Source organism: Oreochromis niloticus, linkage group LG15 (assembly GCF_001858045.2).
Source record: "Oreochromis niloticus isolate F11D_XX linkage group LG15, O_niloticus_UMD_NMBU, whole genome shotgun sequence".
Taxonomy (NCBI): domain Eukaryota; kingdom Metazoa; phylum Chordata; class Actinopteri; order Cichliformes; family Cichlidae; genus Oreochromis; species Oreochromis niloticus.
Genome location: NC_031980.2, coordinates 8,968,327 through 8,990,179, shown reverse-complemented (window position 1 = coordinate 8,990,179; position 21,853 = coordinate 8,968,327). Strand labels below are relative to the sequence as shown.

The following is a 21,853-nucleotide window of genomic DNA, read 5'->3' as shown; positions in this document are numbered from 1 at the left end:
GCTCCTCATAGTGGTTAACATGTTTGCCTCACATCCAAAAGAGTCCTACTTTAAGGTTGACAACAAAGCATAAGGTGGCCAAAATCTAGTGTACTCCCAATTCCTAGCTCAGATAAATGAGAGGGTAGTCTCAGGAAGGGCACCTAGTAACTTCTGTATGATATGTAGCATCTTCCCAGTCATACCTCCACCTAGTTTGGATGTGTGTACATTGGTCTTTTCTATCAAATAATGACCAGACAAAGAAAGACAACTTTGGGATGCTTAATAAAAGAAAGCAAACACAAGTCATGTCAATTATCCATAAAATTTTAATGAAAAAAACAAAAACAAAATGGCAATGTACCCATTTAACAACAAAAGAAATGGAGAGAAATCGTAAGATCTTGTGAGCCAAGCTCTTATGTACAGCATATTGCACTAGAAAAAGGAAAAAAAACAAAACAAAACATCCCCCATCCTCCTTCAGTCCCTCCATCACACCAATGTCCTGCACTGTTTGAAAACTGTTCAGGAGAAACAGAGCAGTCCCAAAGATAACACAGCCAATGCTTTATCAAAAACTGCTACATCTGGACTGGGTCTCACTTCATAGGACACATGAATGTGAAATCCTTGAGACCACTCTGAACATAAAGAAAGCAATGTAAAGACAACACAAACTCTGTGCACCAAACCGAGCACAGGAGTCTGAATTAAGTCCCACTGTTCAGTTCATGTATTAAAAGCGATACTGTGGTTTTTCACTCCATTAAATTACATTCAAACCCTTAGGATACAGATTTTTTTTTCCAGGAATGTTGGACATGCATTTTTACTCCATTTACATATTATCGAAAAAAGCCCTTGAACTGAAAGTGACAGAGCAGACTTGGCAATATCCAAAATCAAAAATGCCTCAACATTGAAAAAAAAAAAAGCATTTGTAGAAAAGCAAAAGTCGTCTTGTTCTAGTTCTTACAAAAAAAAAAGTGTGGTAAAATTTAGACTTTTATAAAGATAGCAACAATAGCTCAGTCAAATTCATGTCTAATGTATAAAAAACACCAAATCACAGCACTTGACAGTAAAGATGTACTCTTTCTTGGATATACATTTTTTTTTTTTATAAATTGAAAAATTTTGATATTAAAGACACTGAAGGTCAAACATATAAAACAAATGTTTCACGTGAGTCAAGGTTGCAACAGTGGTTGGTAACGACAGGCTCAGATAAACATCACACCGACTGAGTGGATGCTCTACCCATCTCACAAAAGAATTCTGGGCACCATGGTGGCTCATTCCTCCTATAAACGTAAACCCCTACTAGACTGCAGATTTGTTTTTGTTTTGTTTTTTTAAAAAAAGCACAAAAACCCAGACAAGCTAGGCCGATCCAGCATTTTACTGATCTTAGAAAGTTTCAAGCATCTAGAGGGGAAGATCAGCGCAGGAGTAGAAAGAGAGAGGCGCGAAATACAGTATACCGATAAAAAGTTTTTTTTACAGTGCACATTGATTGCAAACAGTCGTTTCTGATATTGAGAAGGTTTGCATGGTGAAACTCGCCGTTCGTGCTGAGAGATGTCAAAGGTTGAGCCTGTGCCTCGCAAGCTGTTGTGAGAAGTCAAACTGATTTTTTTATTTTATTTTTCTGGAAGTTGATCTCACAGAGCCCAAGTGAAACAGGAGCTGTGACCAGTGACTTTGAGAGATATGCCAAGTGTCGATGGTGAAGATGTGGCAGGTCGGTTACTCACAAGGCACATTTTGTACATTTGATTGTCTGGTTTTCGCATGATTTGTAAAGACTCACACCGCTGGTGTGAGGACGCACGAGGCACATGGCTTTAGTCCAACCTCCCCACACACAGGCATCAAACACGCAACTGAATGCACCTCAACAATGAGAAGAAAAGGACTGTACACACTGAGATAGCATTTATACAGTAGCACTGGGCAAATATACATAAAATAAATTAGAATAAATTATCTCTCTCTCAAAAAAAAAACTAAAGGAAACTTTTCTTGTTAAGGACAGGGAGTAGTTAATGAAAGACAGCAAGAAGCTTTGGACTGAAGACCAAAAAAAAAAAAGTGTCATGGCTATCTGAATTGGCTCAGCGTTCAGTGTTTGCAGGAAACGTTTAATTCAAAGACAAAAACCTGACAATCTGAAACACACTTACAAGCTGATGTTGAGTTAAAACTGCTTTGGAGAATGTTTAAAGAAAACCATGTTTGCTTGTTCGGTGTTGAGTATGACATCAATCAAGATTAACTGGCATCAAGTGAGTGAGTTCTTGGCATCGTGTCCTCACTCAAAAAGTTTTTAGCACAACGCAAGTGTCACAGAATTAACTACTCCCCGAAGAAAAAAAAAATGAAAGAAAAAAAAAATCTGACAGTGTCTTCAAAAATCCATAACATGAATCTGCAACAGACTGAGAAAATACAGCAAATGAGTCCTTTTAACTTCATATTTAAAGTCCTTAAAGACTTCATTGACGGAACAGTGGTTGCATTGCTGTAAAATGTGTCACTAAAGTAGCAGGTGTCACGTGAGGATGTGTAGCGCTTGCCCTGCCCTCAGACGCGTCTCTCGCGCTACTAAAAATGGTTCTTAAACTGTACAGAAGTTGTTCCTACTAAGCGAAGCTGAATGTACCACTGACAGAGATATAATGCGTATTAGCACATCTGGTGCACCTGGAGTGAAATAAAATAAAAATGCATCTCTTTAACGTAACTCCAAAATGTTTCTGTAAGTTTGCAAAGCGGCGTATTCAGGGGAAGTCTGCCTGCAAATACTGCTCATTATTGACAGCTGAAAACTTAAAGATGGTTACTGTGTCCACTGGCTTGAATATTGCTCACCCTTTAAAATACTCCCAAAGCGATGGAGCAAAGGGTAAAAACTCAGATTGTCAACCCAGCCAGAGAAATACAACCTGGAATTCTTCTTTTTTTTTTTGGGGGGGGGGATGATGATTTTTTCCCCAAAGCTTCTCAGCTGTCTGATTGTTTCCGTTTCCCTGATCGTAATCCCACGAGTGAGATTTGTTTGACTTTGTTTGTGCTCATTTGGTTTCAACACGCATCACAAACAGAAATCGTAACCACTGTCACTATGTCAGCTCTTGAAATATTTTCTAGTACACCTAAATTCAAGTATACATGCGTTACAAAAACAGTGTCTGAATCTGCACAGTTTTTGTCGTCACCTCCAGCTTGAGTGGTACCCAGGCGTGTAACGATACCGTTCTGCACGTGTTCCTTCAGCATGAAAGTTCTTCGGTTTGGTGTGCTCTCTGATGTGAAGCCTATGTTTGTCTGCACACTTTTCAAGCAAGCTGCACCAAACACTGCACTGGGTTTAGTCCAGTAGCTGCAGCATGCTAACACAGTTAGCCTTGAAATGTGGCCAAGCACTGTGGCAATATTATTATGCATGTTTAATGTTGTGTTAACTCTCACTACATGTTGAGTTTGTCTTGCACAGCCAATCAACTGGTGTTTTCTCAAATTCAATAGCTCTGTCAAATGAAATTGCACTGTTGCCTTTCATGATTTGTTTAAATGAATGATGATCAATCAATCCATGTCTCAAACACCAGGTTTCTGTGTACCGTTACGCCCCTCGTGGTACTCGAGATGCAGATGATGTCAGTGAAAGACACAGGTTTTTATAGCATCCTATATCTACAGTGGAAGCTGGTAAAATACGAATCTGAGCTGACCGACATCGCAGTGATAAATTGCCACAATGTCACAACAACCTTTTTTTTTTTCTTTTTTTTTTTTAAATTAGCCGATGTGGAACACTAAAAGGATGAGAAGTTATTTTGGGAGGATAAACAAAAATGTGCCTTGAGTCCTCAAGGTTGAAAGTCAGTATCTTTAGCACACAGAAATGTCCACGTCCACAGTCTGTCACCATCATAGTGGCCTAATCTTAAATGTAATCTTTTTTATAATGATTTACTTGATGCAAAAGACTATGTGCTGTGGCAGGAGAGAATAAGGCATTCCCTGGACTGATGGAGGTCCTTCAAGACTTTAAACACCAAATAAAAGAGCAGTTTACTGTACAAAATAGGTAATCTTACAAATATTTCGAAAATATCTCTTCAAACAGAATGGCTTCTTCTCGGAGAGGCAAAAAACAAACAAACAAACAAAAGCAAGAAAAAAGTTGATCAGTCTCCGTCCAGCGGTGACCAGTGTCTTCTTCATCTCATCGTTTTCTACTAGAAAACAAAAATCCAAACCCGTGTTCCATCTTACAGTGCCGTCCAGTCCAGTCCCTCGTTTCCTGTTGGGGAAGCAAGGGGCTGAGGCGAGGGCCAGGAAGAAGTCCCTTCATCTGTGCTCCCCTCTCAGATGGGGGATGACAGCCTCTCTTGGAAACAAAAACCCAAACAGAGCCATGGTAAGGCGCATCCAGAAAGGCAGGTTTTGTCTGTGGTGCCTCATAAACTGCAAGGGGACAGACAAAAGAAAAGAAAAGACATGTTGTCAGCCTCAACAAGAGCGGGACGTATAAAAGCTTCCTGTCATATCAGAATCACAACACTTGTCAGTTCTGAAAGTCAATACACACACACACACACACACACACACTGATTTTGATTGAAAAGGTTTCTGAGGTAAAGCATTGTGAACTGTGGTAAACCCTGTGAGATGAAACCATATGACCAACTAGACTGGATGTTTCCACAACATTAGCTTGTGTCGAGAAAACCTGTCTGTCACACGCACACCAAAGTGCCTTCAATCCCCACCCCCTCCCCAGGAAGTCTCATTCTCCTCACAGAAAATATTTATAATGATTTACTTGGTTTCAAGCTAAAAAGTTGATCAAAATATTAAAAGGTTTTAGCTCCCAGGATCTGACAATCATCCCAGCAGCATTACTTCATCTGCCTCTCAAAGGTTTTAGTTGTCCCTCTAATTAAATATTGCACTGCTGACTTCAATACAAGGAGCTCTAAGTGAAATGCTTTCAAAGAAAGCGTGGCTGCAGCTCAGCACAGCTCTCCTTTAATAGCGCAGTCAGCAAAAAAAAAAAAAAAAAAAAATAGAAGCAAATTATCAAAACAAAGCAAAGCAAAAATGAAACCGTTCCCTCATATTAAGCTACCGTCTCATTTCCACCCTCATTTTCCATTGGGGTGCTCGTGCCTTGTGGGCTACAGACAGATGAAGGGGTTCTTGCTGCATCCTGAAATCTCCTGTCTCCACCTCCTCATCTCTAATCCTGCACCGCTCCCTCTGGCATCCTGAACAGGCGCGTTCAGACATTGCAGCCTGTTGCATAAGCATTCTTGTTAGGCAAACCCCCCCTCCCCCCTGCGCTCTCTTCACCAAGGTCTCTACCAGGCTAGCAATCAGAGCCGGCCACAGGCTATTTGATGCAGAACTAGCAGACCGAGCTGAACCAGCACTGCTAAATGTAACCCTAATTGTCTTTAATTGCCTTAATTTTACACTGCCGAGCTTATTTAAACACTACTCTTGTGTTTCACATGAAGCTCATCTTTATGCATTCACTCTTGTTGGTAGTGAGGAATATTGTGTGTTTTGTTCGCCACTTTTAGGGACAATATCCACGCTCACCTCCCCTTTTCTTCAGTGTAACAAAGGGTTAATTTTTACCCCCTGAGTAATGCCTGAGCATTTAAGCAGCCAGCCACCAAAGTAGTCAAAATTGATGGACAAGACTCAAACCACAAACACAGCGTGCCTCACACTAACAAAAAACCCACACATTGGCCCACACTGGCAACTTCTGCTTGGAGAAGCAAGTGAAAAAGTCTAACAATAGCAGCAGAGACGGTACAGACAAGTGATTGGATATCATACAGGAGCACTTGTGATTATTCCCCCTTTGGAATATTCCTACAACAGCAATATCTGATCCTGTATGATGAAACCATCTTCTGCGCAGACAGCAGACAGAAAAAAAAAAAAAAAAAAGTCTCTTATCTCTGTGTCACAGAGTTACACACGCAAACCAAAACACACCGAGAAAACACACACGCTGAGGCAGGCAGCGGGACAACTGAGGTATTGTGGGTAGCCGTCATGTTACTGGCTGTGTCTATAAGTGTGTGAGTCAGACTCTATTTTTAGATGAGCATATAAACAGCCGACCGAGTCTACCCAGACACAGACTCGCTGCTAACTCCCGTTCGTGACGGTCTCACCTGTCCTTTCTCAAACCTTACACCAAACTCAAAACTGTATACAGCTTTTCTTTTTCATCTGAATGCGTCTCCAAATGCATTAGCCACACCTTGCTGGCAGAGCAATTCCTCATGGCAGCAGATAAGAAACTTGCCTGTCCCAGTTTATTTGTACTTATTAACTAAGCCCATGAGAAGTCCAGTAACTGCTTTGCAAATATTGATGCACAATTAAGTGCATCAACATTTATCTTGAACTACACGACATGTGTTCACGGACGAGCTTTCCAACTTGAGCCTTGTGTTTGGGAACTTATTAGGAAATAAACCCTAAAAAGTCCTACTTTCAGGTAACCTTACAAGTAACAAAGATGATTTTTTTTATAGACAATAAAGAAATTTAGTCACTCCCACATGAGGTTTCAGTGTTTCAGAAGACAGAGATGCCTCTGACCATAAACTGACAATAAACCAAAACACTGAAATGGGTTGTTTATATAGATATCTATTTATAATCTCCTTCTTGGTTTTGTTCTTTTCGTGAAGTTGCTAAATCACGGCTTAATAATGATTTAAGAGTTTTCGTTTTCTTCGAGAAAGTGTCTGAATGACTGTTCGGGCTATTTTTAGCCAATGTGGGCTGCAGTAATTTAAGCTGGCAAAACTTCTCCCTTTTACCCAAAGAGCGAGCCACAAATTGGCACAGCTTAGCTGTAATTAGTGTCTCTAATCAAGGACACATGTATAAAATAAAAAAAACAAAAAAAGGTAACACAATATAGTCTGAGTTCTAGCAGCTGTTTAGAACCGCTGTTCCCTGCTGCTGCTAGATCTCACTGGCACGTACAAACTGTGATTCAACAACCTAATTGAGCATTTAGATATTATCCACTTCTTCTTTTGTGTAATGTAAGTTAAAAGATGTTCAGTGTCTCTACAAGTTATGCCTGGATATGGATTTGAGTGCCTGGTGTTTGAAGGTAAGGGTTGCTGTGGATCTGCTTCGCCACTCTGGAGCGAGGCTTACCAGTTCAACGTGATCCTGTTGGAACTTGTCTCCAATTTCCCGTAGTTTACGACCAATTTGCACCTCAACACTCAGCTCCTCGGGTCTCTCTGCCACGCTGTCAATGTCTTCCCCTCTGTCCTCTTCCTCCTCCTCCTCTTCAATATCTCCCCGGTCTTCCATGGGATCAAAGTGAACGGGAAAATGCAAGCGCAATCTGGCGTAGCCTAAAAGGAAAACATCAAGCTTCTTAACACTTGAGTTGTTGCTCGATTTTTTAAAAATGGTGAGAAGTTGTGGTCAGTGTTATTGCCAAGATCCCTACATAAGTAATATAAGCAGTGTTTGATTTGAGTAGGTAGTAGTTTCAGTTCAGTAAAACTGCTAATGTTTTGCTTATGAAGTTAAACTAGGCAGTTAAAAAAAAGGAAAAAAAAAAACTGTTTGAAACCGAGGCTTACTATCTTGTTTACTATTAGTGGCCTCAAACACAGTTGTGTCTGACTCGCCTACGCAAATATACAATATAAATATGGTGCTATAATAGTTTGTAAAACTGAAACAGGTCACGGGAAGATTATATCAGATCTTCTCGTGACTGGAAAAATTACAAAGTACATGAAGTACAAGTGAAGAGTTCACAATCAAGAAAAGTGAGCATGAGTGACGGCAGGTGGAAAACACCTTATTAAATCAACAAGATCCTCAGCGATCCGCCGCCTCTTTCTGGGCCGTGTCACTGAGTTTACTCACTGCCTGACAGCATGTTTTCCTACAGTCGTGCCACTTGAAGAAAAACAATTTTTAATGTTATCATGTGTGCAGAACGCTCTGAAATTTCGCCTCACAGAACAACGCAATATCTTTAAAAAACGCTGTGTGGAGAGATGGCATAAAGCCAAGTGCATGACATCCATTACATTGAATGACAAGGTAATAACAGTCAGTGGTGTTTATGCATTGATGACTTTAAGACGGAACAATAGGCACCTCTCAAGCACTGATACCGAGTCAACAAGCAAACAACATTCTACTTCAGCGTCTATTTAATTCATTTATCATGATGTCATACTGATTTGATTAGACATTGGAAAACACTATTGGATTAAAACTGAGGCACATATTAACACTGGTATGTCGCTTTACATGCTTTACAATTATTGTTGTCTATTTTTATCTTTTAAAGAAATGATCTTTTAAAATCCAAAGTAAAACAAAAATGGATCTTCTGTAATAACCACTGATCAAATTCAGATTAATTTTTTCTTCGCATTATGTCAGAAGCATATGCCTAATACTGCACTGAAGACAGTCACATAGAGAGTTCCTCTTATGAATATTATAGCACAAAGGGATCTCACAGAACTGATTTCTAGGCTTATCTGTTTTGCTGTGGTATTTTTAAATGGCATTTTGTTTGTCTCATGCTCCAAGGTTTGGATCTCCTCATACAGCACCCCCGACGAGAAACCCAAGAGATGAAATAAACTGCTTGTAGTCAGAAGTTAAACCGCATGTTTCTAAAACTACAAGCCCACATAACCTTCAGCAGGCTCACCCCCTCCTTACCATGAAACGGTAGGCAAGGCTGCCGTTGTAAGCTGCAGGGCAACGCGTTGACGCTGTTGTTGCTGTGGCTCTGCGACGTGGACATGGCGGCAGTGACGGCGGCGAGGGCCTGTCCGGCTGCGATCTGTGCGACTCGGTCTTCGTGTCTGACACCCCTAAAGGGAGTTCCCCACAGTTGCGAGATGGGCTGTGACATATCCTCCTCCTCATCATCCATCCGACGCCTCAGCGGTAAACTCCCTGCAGAGAAAGAAGAAAGGAACATCAAACTTTTCGAATGAGATCACCGGCATTTGTGTGCACAAGTGTTTTGCTAGTGTAAATACAAAATGTTTCTTCAGGATTAGGTTCGACTGTTGGCTATGTTTACGAGCTATGACGTCCAGGTAATTTGGGTGTGATTTGTTTTAAAACAACAACAAAAATTGCCAAATATCCCACTGCTGTCAGTGGCAACTTTGCCCTCTGGCAGATGGGCATGCATTGCACCCTACCTGTATTAAATGGAAATAAATCATTAGTCCTTATAATCTGCATTAAGAGGCTTATGTTGCACGTGGTAATACTGAAAACAAACAAGCAGAGATGGCTCGGTCAGAAGAAAAGACCGATCTGTAAATGTATGTGTAAAAGAAAAATAAACATACAACCGCCAACTGTATAACCTTGTTTTTATTGCAGTGATGATTAATAAGAGGAAACAAATGTATGGAAACACCCTATATAGGGGGACCCAGTGGGCGGCTAAAAACATTACACCAGAGCTGCTACCCTCCTGCAGCACATTTTGCCAAGCTGCTCCTCACAATATGCCAAATTGTAATTGAGTGCCAAAAGATCCACAGGAGAGGCTTTTCCCCCCACCCCTCTCCCTCAGAATGACTTTAATCTGAAGAGTGTGCCTCACAGAAGAGCACTGCCAGGGAATTCAATTCTACTCCTCCACATTAAGACCTTTACTCCATGTTCCAGCTCGCTCAACCACTGGATAGCCGTCTGTCCACACCGTTAACCTGCGCTGCACAGTGGGCAGAGCGTGAGGGCGACCACAGTGAAACCGCTGTTCAGGGTAGACTGTTTTGCGCCACATACAGTGAGTGAGATAACGAGTTTCACTCCATCCTCAAACGTGCCTCCTGAACACATACGCTCACGCTCTCTTCCTTGTTGGCCACACGCCAGTCTGAACTACTGTTATATCATTTTGTCAAGGGTGGCTGTCTTTTCCCTTTGTTGTGTAAGTGGAGACAAACAGGCTGAGTTGTCGTATGCAAAAAGTTGAAACTGGATACACTGGTATTGTGTTTACCGAGCGAGGCGGCCGCAGTCATATATCTCTCTTTGCATGATGTCATATCACATGGAGTCAAACAAGGAAACTGCATCTTTAACTGCTGTGGAAAAACACCGTCACTTTGTCTCATCCTTTGAATCTGATTGTTTGCTGGCAGAGGAAAACAGAATTATTGACAACCCCCCCCCAAAAAAAGAAAAAAAAAACATTTAACTGTGAAATTAGTAAAGTCACTTGTGCTTTAATACAGTTAAAAACTGCTCAAATCTGTGCCAACATCTCCTCTGAGCCAGTTAAGCAGTATATTAATTAATGTTATGCAAGCAGCAAGTTTCACTGAGCTCAAATGTGCGCTTGTGTGTCAACTGCATTGCAAGCCCTGTCTTGAATTTCCACTGGCAGTCATCATGAGGGCTGGCAGCATTACCATACTGTCAGACACATAAAAAAAATAAAAACAAAACCCCAAACATAGACAGGGAAATACACAGACTACAGGCAGACCGACACAAACACACACTGCCTGGGGGCTGCAGGGAGGCCTGGCAGCCACCACAGTGCTGGTCAAAAGTCTCAAAGCTCCAGTAGAAAGTGGCTCCCTCTGCTGCACCATCTGTGCACGGGCTCTGCTCAATGCAAAGCTGGGACTTGGGGAGCAGGCACACTGAACTCGAGTGATATGCGACCTGCTGCTTTCATGCAACTAGGAGTGCTGGATGCATGGTCCAGTTAAAATAAAACCTATTTCAATGGAAAAAAAATTGGAAAAGAGTAGTATGGTGTTTATTTTTTATTTATTTAATGATCTACTTTTTTCATTTTTTGCAGTTTTTCTGGTGTTCTACGTTTGGTTTTGTCATGTGGAAGTTAACACCTGGGGTGCAAGTGTGATAAAACTGCACTAAAATAATCGACTTTAACAGACATTTACGTCAAGGAGGTTCAGATCGACCGCAAGGACTCGACAGAGGACCCCCGGCGATCTACTGCGATTTATCCACATCAGAAGGACCATATTCCGGGCAGCTCAGAGCGTAAACACGCCGAGCTCGAGCGCTTGCGTGTTTACGCATCTAGAAACTCGCAACCATCTCATCTCCGACCATAAGAAGCTTGTCAAAACATCAGGCACAAAACGCAGATAAAGTTGACTTTAAATCAATGCATTTTTGTTATGTAAATCAGTTAGCGACAACTTACTTTAGTCTTTAATCTTACTTTACTTTAATCTTAAAAAAAGAAAAAGAAAAGAAAACCGAAAACACATGACAGCTAACTAGTTGTATTAAAGAATAAACCAGGACCGCGTTTATTTGTATTCCTACTATGGCTCCAATTATCCGGCGCTGACACGTCCTCCCGAGAAATAAAACCTTCAAAACAAACTTGAAAAGCGTCTAAAAAGACACCAGTCACGGTGCCTTACACACAAAACCACTTACTTTTAGCGTCCGAAGTCATTAGCCGGTGATAAATCCGCGCTAAATTACCTGTAATATGCGACCAATAACGCTTGTCAAACACCGGGAGCAACCAGGAGCCCGGGACGTGGGGAAAGCACGCGCGAGAGGTGACGAATTCAACCCGTCTCTGTCCCCTCTTCACCGAGTCCGTTAAAGAAAACAAGACAAGGAAGTCTGGCTAGCATAGAGAGACGGTCAGAAACACATGTAGAAGCGCTCTCTGCCACACGCCAGCCACCTGACAGGTCCGCTCCTCCCGTCCCTGCCCGGGCATGCCCGAGCTGCCCGCACATTTGTTGATAAACTCCCACAAACGGGCGGCACGCGACAGCTCAGCGCGCGCAGATAGACTCGTTCTCCAAATCAGAACAACCGGGCATTACACTCACCGCCAATATACGCGTTTTCCGTTGTGATCGGTGGTATCTTGACAACTTGCTGTTATCGTGTTTCCTACAGATTGCGGTGATGAGCCTCGGTACCTTCCTCGCATTACAACAAGTCATGAATGTTTGCTGACTAGAGTGAGGGGTTGTTTTTTTCTGGATCAAAAAAAAAAAAAGACGGGGAAAGGGGGCGGATCCGCCCCCCGGACCCGCCCCTTCTTAATAATGTGAAAGGACCAGAGTCAGCCTGTTTATGCAAACATAATACATCGAGAGAATATGCTTTAGTTATCACTTTTTAGCGTGTGAGTAGTGGTAAAGAAGCATTAAATTTTAATCAAGTCAAAGTAGTAACGGCAGCCTTTAAAAATATTCAAGTAAATTATTTATTTATTTTTTGTTGTTTGGTTTTCGACGTTATACTTGATACAGATTAGTGCATTTCTGACATAAGCTATACGCAAAATCTCCGGAGGAAAAGGCACATGAATGAAGCCTTTCGAGTTACTTCAGTAATTATAAAAAAGCTATTTAGGTGCAAAGCTACTTTACATTTAGTTGGGTTTTTTTGCTTTTGTTGCATGATTTGTCGAAATGAATAATAATAATAATAATAACATAATAATAACCATAATAAAAGGTGGCTGGCCCTTTAAGAGAACAGCCCTCTTGCTGAACACAAGCTGGTGACTAGCTGCAAACCAATCAGCGGGTTTGTTTTGGTCCCGCCTTCTCCTCCGTGTATCTTGACACGTGGAGGGCAAAAAAAGAAAAAAAAAAACCGCAAACCGAAATCCGACATGTGACTGCTTTCAGCGCTCTGCTCAGCTGATTGGGAGCTGCTGCTATAGAGTGGATGTACCCACCCAATTGCTGGGGTCCATATGACGATGAGCTGTGTACTGTCAAGGCAACAAACAGACTCGCAGATGGCACGTATGGATCTCAGTGAAATACAAAAATACTGTAGTATCAAATGTATGCCAGCCTCATATGATCTAGCACATTGGAGTAGTTTTGTATTGAAATGTGTCATTTTTAAAGAGACACAAGTGTCTGCTTTATACCTTCTGCATATATCATAGTTACTTTTAACATGTTGATTTTACAGAATAGTTTGTAAAATAGAAATGACGTTTACCAAACACATATGCCAGTCTGCATGATGACTTCTTTTGTACTTTTCACAACAGGATTCAAATGTCTCTAATGCCTTCCTTCCTTGACAACAATGCATTGAAATAACCATAGAGCCCTTTTCAGTCCATCCCCTGAAGGCACCCATAGTGTCCTCCACTGATGAATGCACAGTGACACTGGTATAAACAGCAACAAGGACTGTTGACCCCCATTGCAGGGTGGGGGCATGCCTACGCATGGCATCATTCAAAAGATGAAGAGGGGAGAGAGAAAAAAAGTACAGTGAAAACTAGTCTGCTAAAAGGGGTTGCTGAGTGCAAAACAGCTAAGCAAGAAAATTGAGACTTTTTGATCATCTTGTGAGTCAGATTTCCCCCCAAGAGACCATTTCTGGATGACAACAGATGCTGTGGCTTTTGCGTACAGTCCTGGTCAGCCTGTGCACAATGTTATGTTTTCACACTGTCCTGCCCCTTTGTTGTGCAGCTGCTAACGTGTGAATTTCTCAAGTATTCACAAAATTCCCATGCAGACTTGCTGAGCAGAACTAGCAAACAACCGCGCCTCCGCCTTGTTTAAGCTGCAGTTTGACAACTCCCAACCCCCCACCCACTCCAACCCCCTTTCACAAATCCTTGCAGTGAAAGGGACCCCACCCAAAATTTAAAGAAAAAAAAAAAGAGCGAGATCAGATGGTGGTTGTTTTTGCTCTCTCTCTCTCCCTGTCTCTATGAGTCCATGTTTTTTCCCCTCAGTAAATCCCATCAGTTGTCAATCAGTGAACATTCAAGCAGACTGCAATGGCATAGATGATGATGACATCTGAACCATTTCTCTCCAAATCCCACCTCCTGACAGTTGTGAATTAAATCTGTACAAGCTCTTACAATACCAACCGCATTGAGTTGTACAATTTAAATTACGTTAAAGTTTATTTCAGCTATACAGAATAGTCTTTATGAATTCAATGACACAACAAGGTCATGTATGAAAATAATTACTTATGAATGCTTAATTAGGGCACTGAAAAGTAAAAAAGTCACATCTCTCTTTTTTTGTTGTTTTTTAGAGTTTGATGTGGGTGTAAAAATTTAGTCCACAGAATGCTGTATTTGAAAAACAAAGAAATCCAATCGCCCATAAGCACTTCATCACTTAAAAAAAAATTTTACCCTCACGTTATCAACAACTAATTAGTGTTTCCAAACAATAGCTCCAAGATCTGTGCATTTCAGTCACAGTCAAATCTTTCTGCCAGAGGACTCTTGGGTATACAACAGCTTTTCATCAGTTAAACTGTGGTTTGGTGGAGTCTTGTTGTTCTTTTGAACACAGAGCTGTTAACCACATTTGTTTTGCAAATCAGATTTTTTTTCTCTCTCCCTCTGTTTTGGCAGAGAACGTAACATGACGCGCCGTCAGTACGACAGATTCAGAAACACAAACCTTGTGTATTGTGCAATCTCATCTACTGTTTTAAGTCATTTGCTTCTCTTTTGCTTTCAAGTGCTCCGCATCAGACCCTTTTGAAGAGGGAAAACAGCCTTTGTGTCTGAGCTGAACTCAGAACTTGTCATCTAAACTCAAACTTCTACTGCCTCTAATGTGTCAGCTGCGGTGGCAGACGACGTGTCCCAGCCCATTTTTGTCGGAGCAATTTCTCCCTGCGAGGCAGTCAAAATTCTCCACAGTGAGTTATTTCTGACTACGTGCTGCCAGCTGAGGTGATAAGACCCCCGAATGTTGAAATTTTTCAAAGTCCGCTGCATAATGATACAATTTGCTTTGTGGCTTTTTCGCTAATGGTACCTGGCATCCAGACACTTTGTCTTCGATCTTCAATCCTTTCTGCGCCCAAACAACTCCATCATTGTTTGTGCTTGTACCAGTATGCACTTTCACATCCCAATTTCACGCTTTCGATCCCCTTGCTATTCAATTATCTGCTTAAACCCCTGTTTTAAGAGACTGTTTTTCACATAAATTGATTGTGAAACAAGCGAAAGAGATGCCAAGCTTTTTTTTGCATGTTATTGGAAAGCTTCACCCCCTCACACTCCGCCCTCATATTCCCTCCGCCTATTCTGTCAACACCTCTTGATTTTAACCGCAGGTACAGCAGGGGCCCAGTGAATGAATGCTGCTCTCTCAGGGTTCATCCAAAGGTAACACATTTGAAGCCCAGAACCGCCCGAGGGAAACACTTCCCTGACGATTATGTGGATTTTGACATGACTTTCATGTCCTGGAGTAAATGTAATCCTATACATAAGGAATACCTGGGAAGGCTTGAGGGTGAAAATGAACTGTTGCATTGTGTCTTTCAATTTGTCGTCACGTACTCCAGCTGCGATGGCAAGTTTGCAGTTAATGAACACTTAATGATTACTGAGTGGCAGCAGCGGCAGCAGTCGCAGCTCAGGTGGTAAACAAACCATTTGTCAGGCAGAGTGGCAGAGCGATGACACCTGTGCAACATCCAAAACAATTCTTACATCCAATTTGCAGGTGTCCCTGCACTAGTGCTCAGTAGCAGATTATTGCTGTCACGCTATTGTTGTGTGGTGTACTTATTGCTACCCACAATTTTTTTTTATGTTTTAATTTAATCGTGAACAAACTATGACATCCGTCAAAACACCTAGAAGTAGGTACCCCCAAAAAGTTGATTCTGTTCAGCTGGACGTAGCGTTTTCAGTGAAAGAAACATTTCGTCACTCAGCCAAGTGACTTCTTCATTCTCAGCTGACTGCAGGTTTCACCAACCTTATAAACCACACATTTGCCTTTTGACTGAAACTGACAAACAAAGGGCTGTGAGGTTAGTTTCTGTGACGTCAAAAACCTCAACGTTTCTCCCACTGAAAACACTACATCCAGATCAACAGAATCAAGTTTTTCTGATTTCCTTACATGGATGATTGAGCATGCATCAAGACATTAGATGTAAGAAGTCAAAAGAAACTGGACTTGTTATGTCTTGACCAATCAAGTGTAGGTCTAGCTGTGAACTAGATGTCTAGATATAGACATCATCTTTCTATCCACATGACCCACAAAACTGTTATAAAACTACACCAGCTGGGGTGTGAGGTTTCTTTAGCAGTAAAAAGCTGCTAACTGAGTTTTGATTTACATGTGACTTTAAAGTGTTCCTGGGTGATGTACAGAAATGTAGGAAGTATGTAACCTATTTTTGAACCTTGAAAAGATAACTTGTTGTATTTTGCAGGAGAATGAAGTGCATTCGCTTGCTGCTCTCTGCTTTAATTCTTGGAACTCTGTGCTCACTCAAGTGGCAATAATGGGATTTTGGGAAGTCCATGTCAGATGTGATGAGCTGCTTCCCGCAGCCCCCTGCGCAGAGGAGTTCAGGGGGTGGGGGAGATAACAAAGTGGTGAAAGATATGTGTGAGCTGTTTTTTTTATAAGGTGGGGCACTCCGAGCTTTTCTGCAAGGCATTAATCTTGTTACCTCATTGGCATGTTTGACAAAAGTTCAGGTGTCACTGTACAAGCTGTACAGCGGCATGTGCTTCTGCAGCTCTTCATCCCTGCTTTTATATGGATCCTCTTCAGAGATGTCCCACAGTTTTCTAAATACTTCGCTGGCTGCTAAAGTGCTGGTAGGTAGGTGCTGTGCAGCGGATTAAAAAAAGAAAGCAACGATAAATCATTGAAGGAAGGAGACATGGATGGAAATAGAGTTGGAGTTGGTCTTGTTTCTACGGTAACTGTCGACGGGGAGGTACCAGGGATGAAAGTGGAGAGAAAACAAACCTCCCCGCTCCGATGGCAACAGCACAGCAATTGGTTCGCGTTTCCTGCGAGGACAGGAAGAAAAAAAACATAACAAGGTCCCCTAGTAGCCCAGGAGACACAGTTCGATGTTGCATCAGAAAAGCAAGAGGCAGGGCAAAAAAATGAACACACTCTCGCAAACATGCGCGCTCAACTTGTACACGCACACACACTTTGCTCTCACACACAATCACATGCTCCACTTCACCCTGCAGCTGCCCCTCCCGCTACTTCTCTCCCACTCTCCCGCCAAAACATCTACAGCACGTGAAACCTGCCTAGAAACCGAGGGGAAACTTCCGCCTTGCCCTGATTGGCTGAGCTCCCTAGCAACCGCGTATGTCTAACCAGCCAGTCAGGCGCATTGTGAGAGGCACACTGACCCAATGAAACAGATTATTCAGAGGCGCGGGGCAGGCACAGTGACCTGGTAACAGTCAGGAGAAGAAGTCAGGGAGACGCTGGAGGGAGAGAAGAAAAGCTCTCTGCGATTGGCTCATAGATTTCCTCTCTGCTCTGATTGGTTTGCTGCTCTCCTCTTTGCAGTCATTCATACATTTTCTCTGCCTGCCTCAGCATTAGCACCCCTTTTCCCTCCGCCCTCAGCCAGTTCGTTCAACTTCCAGAGTGGCCACCCTGCCCTCAAGGAAATCCACTGCCGAAGGTCAATGCAAAGACTGTGCTGCTCAAATGGGATTGGTTCAGACAGGCAGGAGCAGAATGACATCCTAGTAACAAGTCTACCTCATCATGTCAGTGCCAGATTAAAGCTTGTGATCAACAACTTGTTAAACAACACAAGTGCTCTTGCTGTTGCCGCCGCTGATGAGCTTGTTATTGTCTTGCTTGTAATGGACATGGGCCAGTGAAAGGCATAATTAGCTTTTCACTTAATAATGCAGAATTTGACAGGGCTGTTCTCCAGGCAAGTAGCAAGACACAAATTAGCAAGTGGTTAGTTTGTTTTGAAAAACGAAGCTTTTGAAGGCATTCTGGACGAGGACTACGAAAATCTTTTTAAACATTCCAAACTGCTTGTTCCAATGGTGTGGGGAATTAATGTCAATACCCTGCAGGATCAGGAGTTCACATTGAATAGTTAATGAGTTGGGGGAGAGCACAATTCAAATAGTTCTGCGAATTGAGCATGCCATGCATACAGCCTAATTTAACATAACTGCAGGCAAAAATTCACTCAGGCAGCAACATTATACCACCATGATTAGTAAAAACAACATTACCATCCAGCTCCGAAATAGCTCATAGCTCCATAACAAATTAGTTGACTGGGGTTGGAAGATAAACTAAATATATAATTGAAAAATTGTTCTTTGCTTGCAACAATAAATGCTTCACTGTGTTACTTATTCTACAGTGAATGTTTCACTTAAATTGCTGTTCAGAGCTAAAATGTTCTTTACCAATGGCACAATGCACTGAACCTACCAGAAAGAAAGTTTTCAGTTCATAACAATGTAAAGTATCACTGCCTACATAAGTTTTAGAAGTCAAGATCCATCCACCCATCCATCGCTTATAAATTCGCAGTTGTGGGAGGGTGGGGATAAAACCTATCCTAGCTATCACAGGGTAAGAGGTGAGGTAAACCGCTACTGGTCACCAGCCTGCGTCTCTACTTAGAGGTGAAGGTCAAATTTTTAGTGCAACTAAATGTTTTGTGAAGCTATAGTTTAAACTGTGTCAACACAAAAGCCCTGTTATAAAAGCTTTCTTCACACTTAAGGGAAATAAACATTCTGAGATTAGTGAAAAACTAAGCTTAACACAAAGACAAACTCCTGCAAGAAATGCAGGAGCTTACATCTTACACGTGTCACTGTGCAGCTGGTGCACAGTGTTAACAGTTTTGAGACATTTAAAAAAATGGGCATAAATAGGACTTGAAAGCAGTGGTGGAAATATCAGTATTTTTGAACTTGCAGAAAGTAAGGTGAGAAAGACGAAGCATTATTCATGTAGTACTGTGATATGAACTGAACCCTGCAAGAGAACACTAGGTTGTCAGGACTGAGTTGTATGTTCTGTTTCATGAGTTTTAAGTAGTTTACTGCAACCTGCGACAATTTGGAAGTTTTTTATGGCATTTCGATGAAGCGTGTCAGAAATTTATTTTACCTTCCTTTTGGCTAAGTTATGGTGTACTTGATACCATTAGAAGCCCAAACCACCAGTGGCCAATGTATGGTCAGTCATAATTATATACTTTGTTAGGTACACCTAATAATCAGTTGATCATTAACACAAATATCTAATCTAATGCTGGGAACCCAATCAATTTTGGCATGTATGGTTAAGATCACTTGCTGAAGTTCAAACCAAGCATCAGAATGGGAAAGAAAACTGACTTAAGTGACTTAAGTGACATGGTTGTTGGTGACAGATGAGCCAGCAGAACTTCATAAAATGCTGACGAACTAGGAGAAAAAGAGGAAGAGGAGGGGGAGAGGAGAGGAGAGGATGGTCAGAAAAGAGAAAATACCAAATAACTGTAGTTCTCTTGCAGAAATGCTTTGTTGATATCAGAGGTCAGAGAAGAATAGCCAGAAAATCATTGTATTCAAATGGCCTCCATAGTCACCAGATCTCAGTCCAAGAACATCTTTGGGATGTAGTGGGAGTGTGGACGCACATCATGGATGTGCAGCTGACACATGTGCAGCAGCTGTGTGATTCTATGATGTCAATATGAACAAAACTCTGAGGATGTTTTGAGCACCTTGTTGAATTAATGCCATTAAGAACTAAGGAAGCTCTAAAGGCAAAATGGGTTCCAAACCCTAGAAAGTTGCACCTAAATATACATATTAGTAAGTTTATGTACCTCTACAGTCATGTAATCTAACATGGTTACATTTTAATTGGACATAAGTTTTGTGCTGTTTGAAACTGCCATAGAGCAGATTAAATAAGATGTTTCATCTTGTTTGTCTAATAGCAACTCTTGCTATGGCTATGGCTATAAAGTTATGTGTTCATTCATTCATTCATTCATTTATTTATTTATTTATTTGCGAGGGGGGGGGGGGGGGGGGGGGATTTTTGAAGGTCATGTATAGTGAATAAAATCACACGCTGAAAATTCTAGCGCTAAATGAAATGGTGGCAGAAATGTAATGCGCTGTGTAGAAAATAGGAAGTGATTTCAGAAACAACTGGGGAAGTCACTGTTTTTTCCACTCCAGCTTTTGTACAGATAAAACCAATAGATATAACTAGGGTGTGATTTGTGATAAAAACAAAGGCTGGGGCTGGGGGTCAGGGCAGCCCCAGTGCAACTACTTTTCAGCAAGAAGAGATGAGTTGCAGAACTTTGCACTGTGGGAAATTCTGATGTACACAATCAGGCATGTTGTTGACAACATGCAGGAGTATTTCTAGTGTTTTTTGTGAGACTCCGCTAAAATATGACATCCTTTCCATTTCTCTTTTATTTAGTTAGCAGTAGTTTTCACTATGAAACAACTGTCTTTCAGCTTAATGAAAAGTTGAAACAGAACATAATCCAGGTCCCCTCTACACAGTTTCATCTCTATTGTATCTCTACCTCTATTGGAATCAAATCAGCTTCTTATTTTATTGTTGTTTCCACTGTAGACTGTTACAAGCCTACCACCAGCCTACCAATTTTGCAGAGGTGGAAAGATGTAGATCACAGGAGGAAAATCCCTCCATCCTCCCTGGTAAAGTTTCCCCTATGTAGAACATTTCGATTAGCCAGCTTTAGAAATGGATTTGGTTTCTTTTAGACCGATAAACCATTACTTTAAAAACCCTTACTAGCTCCAGCTGTCTTAGCTAATTATAGACCGATATCTAAACCTTCCATTTATTTCAAAAATTCTTTAAAGAGTAGTTTCAAACAGTTAAATGATAATTTGCAAAAGAATGTTTTATTTGAAGAGTTTCAATCAGGATACAGTGTATCATAGCACAAAACAGCACTACTAAAGGTTACTAATGGTCCTCTTATGGCTACTGAAAGTGGACTCATCTCTGTACTTGTGTCCTGTACCTGTCAGATCTTAGCACAGCATTTGATATTGCTGACCACAGTATTTTACTACAGATAGTAGAACACACTGTTGGTATTAAATGAACTGGCACTGTCAGATAGATTCCAGTTTATGTATATAAACATGGATTCTTCCTCACACACAAAAGTAAGTCTCTGAGTTCCACAGGGTTATGTTCAGGGACCAATAATTTTTACATTATACAGTGTCTTTCTTAAAGACACAAAGTCCTGGATGACCTCCAAATTCCAACTTCTAAATTCAGAAAAAAAAATAGATCATTGTAATTGAAACACAGTGTCTAACCAGATATTTACTGTAGATGACATTAATCTGGCCTCCAGTAACACCACGAGTAACTTTGGAGTCATTTTTGATCAGGATATGTCCTTCAGTGGGAATATTGAACAAATGTATAGGACTGCAGCCTAGCATTAGTGCAATATCTCTAAATTGGCGCTGAAAAGTAGTAAATGCATTTAGTAGTTCTAGGCTGGACTATGGTAATTCATAAATATCAGGTTCCTCTAAAAGGGTAGAGTACAGACAGGTACAAGAAAGACCAGTTTATCCCATATTAGCTTCTCTTTATTGGCTCCTGGTTAATTCAAAATTGAATTTAAAATCCTTCTCACATGCAGTAATCAGGTCTATCAGATCTTAAAATTCTCAGAGTACCTTATTATCCTAACAGAGCACATCACTCTCAGACTGCTGGCTTACTTGTGGTTTCTAGTTTTCAAATGGGAGCAGAGCTTTCAGCTAACAGGCCCTTCTGCTAACCAGTTCCCAGTTTGGATTACGAAGACAGATTTGACGGATCCGGGTGCTCTCCAATAGCGTGTCTTTTGTCCTGTCTCTCTCTGCCCTTATCTCACTGCCCTCACCCCCAACCAGTCACAGCAGAGGGCTATCCCTCCCCGAACCTGGGTCTGCTAAAGGTTTCTTCCTATTAAAAGGGAATTTTTCTGTCCCAATATTGCCAAGTGT

General features: G+C 41.4%; 1 protein-coding gene across 4 annotated transcripts; it reads right to left on the bottom strand.

Annotated features, from left to right (window-relative positions):
- Positions 1 to 293: 293 nt before the first annotated feature.
- On the bottom strand, positions 294 to 12,039 carry LOC100690873 (uncharacterized). 4 transcript variants are annotated; one of them, XM_003455612.4, is made up of 4 exons: positions 11,892 to 12,039; positions 8,746 to 8,985; positions 7,198 to 7,403; positions 294 to 4,461 (listed from the first exon to the last, which is right to left on the bottom strand). In XM_003455612.4, the coding sequence occupies exons 2-4, from the start codon at positions 8,960 to 8,962 to the stop codon at positions 4,345 to 4,347; spliced, it is 540 nt and encodes a 179-aa protein (XP_003455660.1). In that variant the 5' UTR covers positions 8,963 to 8,985; positions 11,892 to 12,039; the 3' UTR covers positions 294 to 4,344. The 4 variants fall into 4 exon arrangements, with proteins under 4 accessions (XP_003455660.1, XP_005460339.1, XP_005460340.1 ...); XM_005460282.4 differs by lacking the exon at positions 11,892 to 12,039 and adding an exon at positions 11,482 to 11,858; XM_005460283.4 differs by lacking the exon at positions 11,892 to 12,039 and adding an exon at positions 11,530 to 11,856.
- Between the last annotated feature and the right edge of the window lie 9,814 nt (positions 12,040 to 21,853).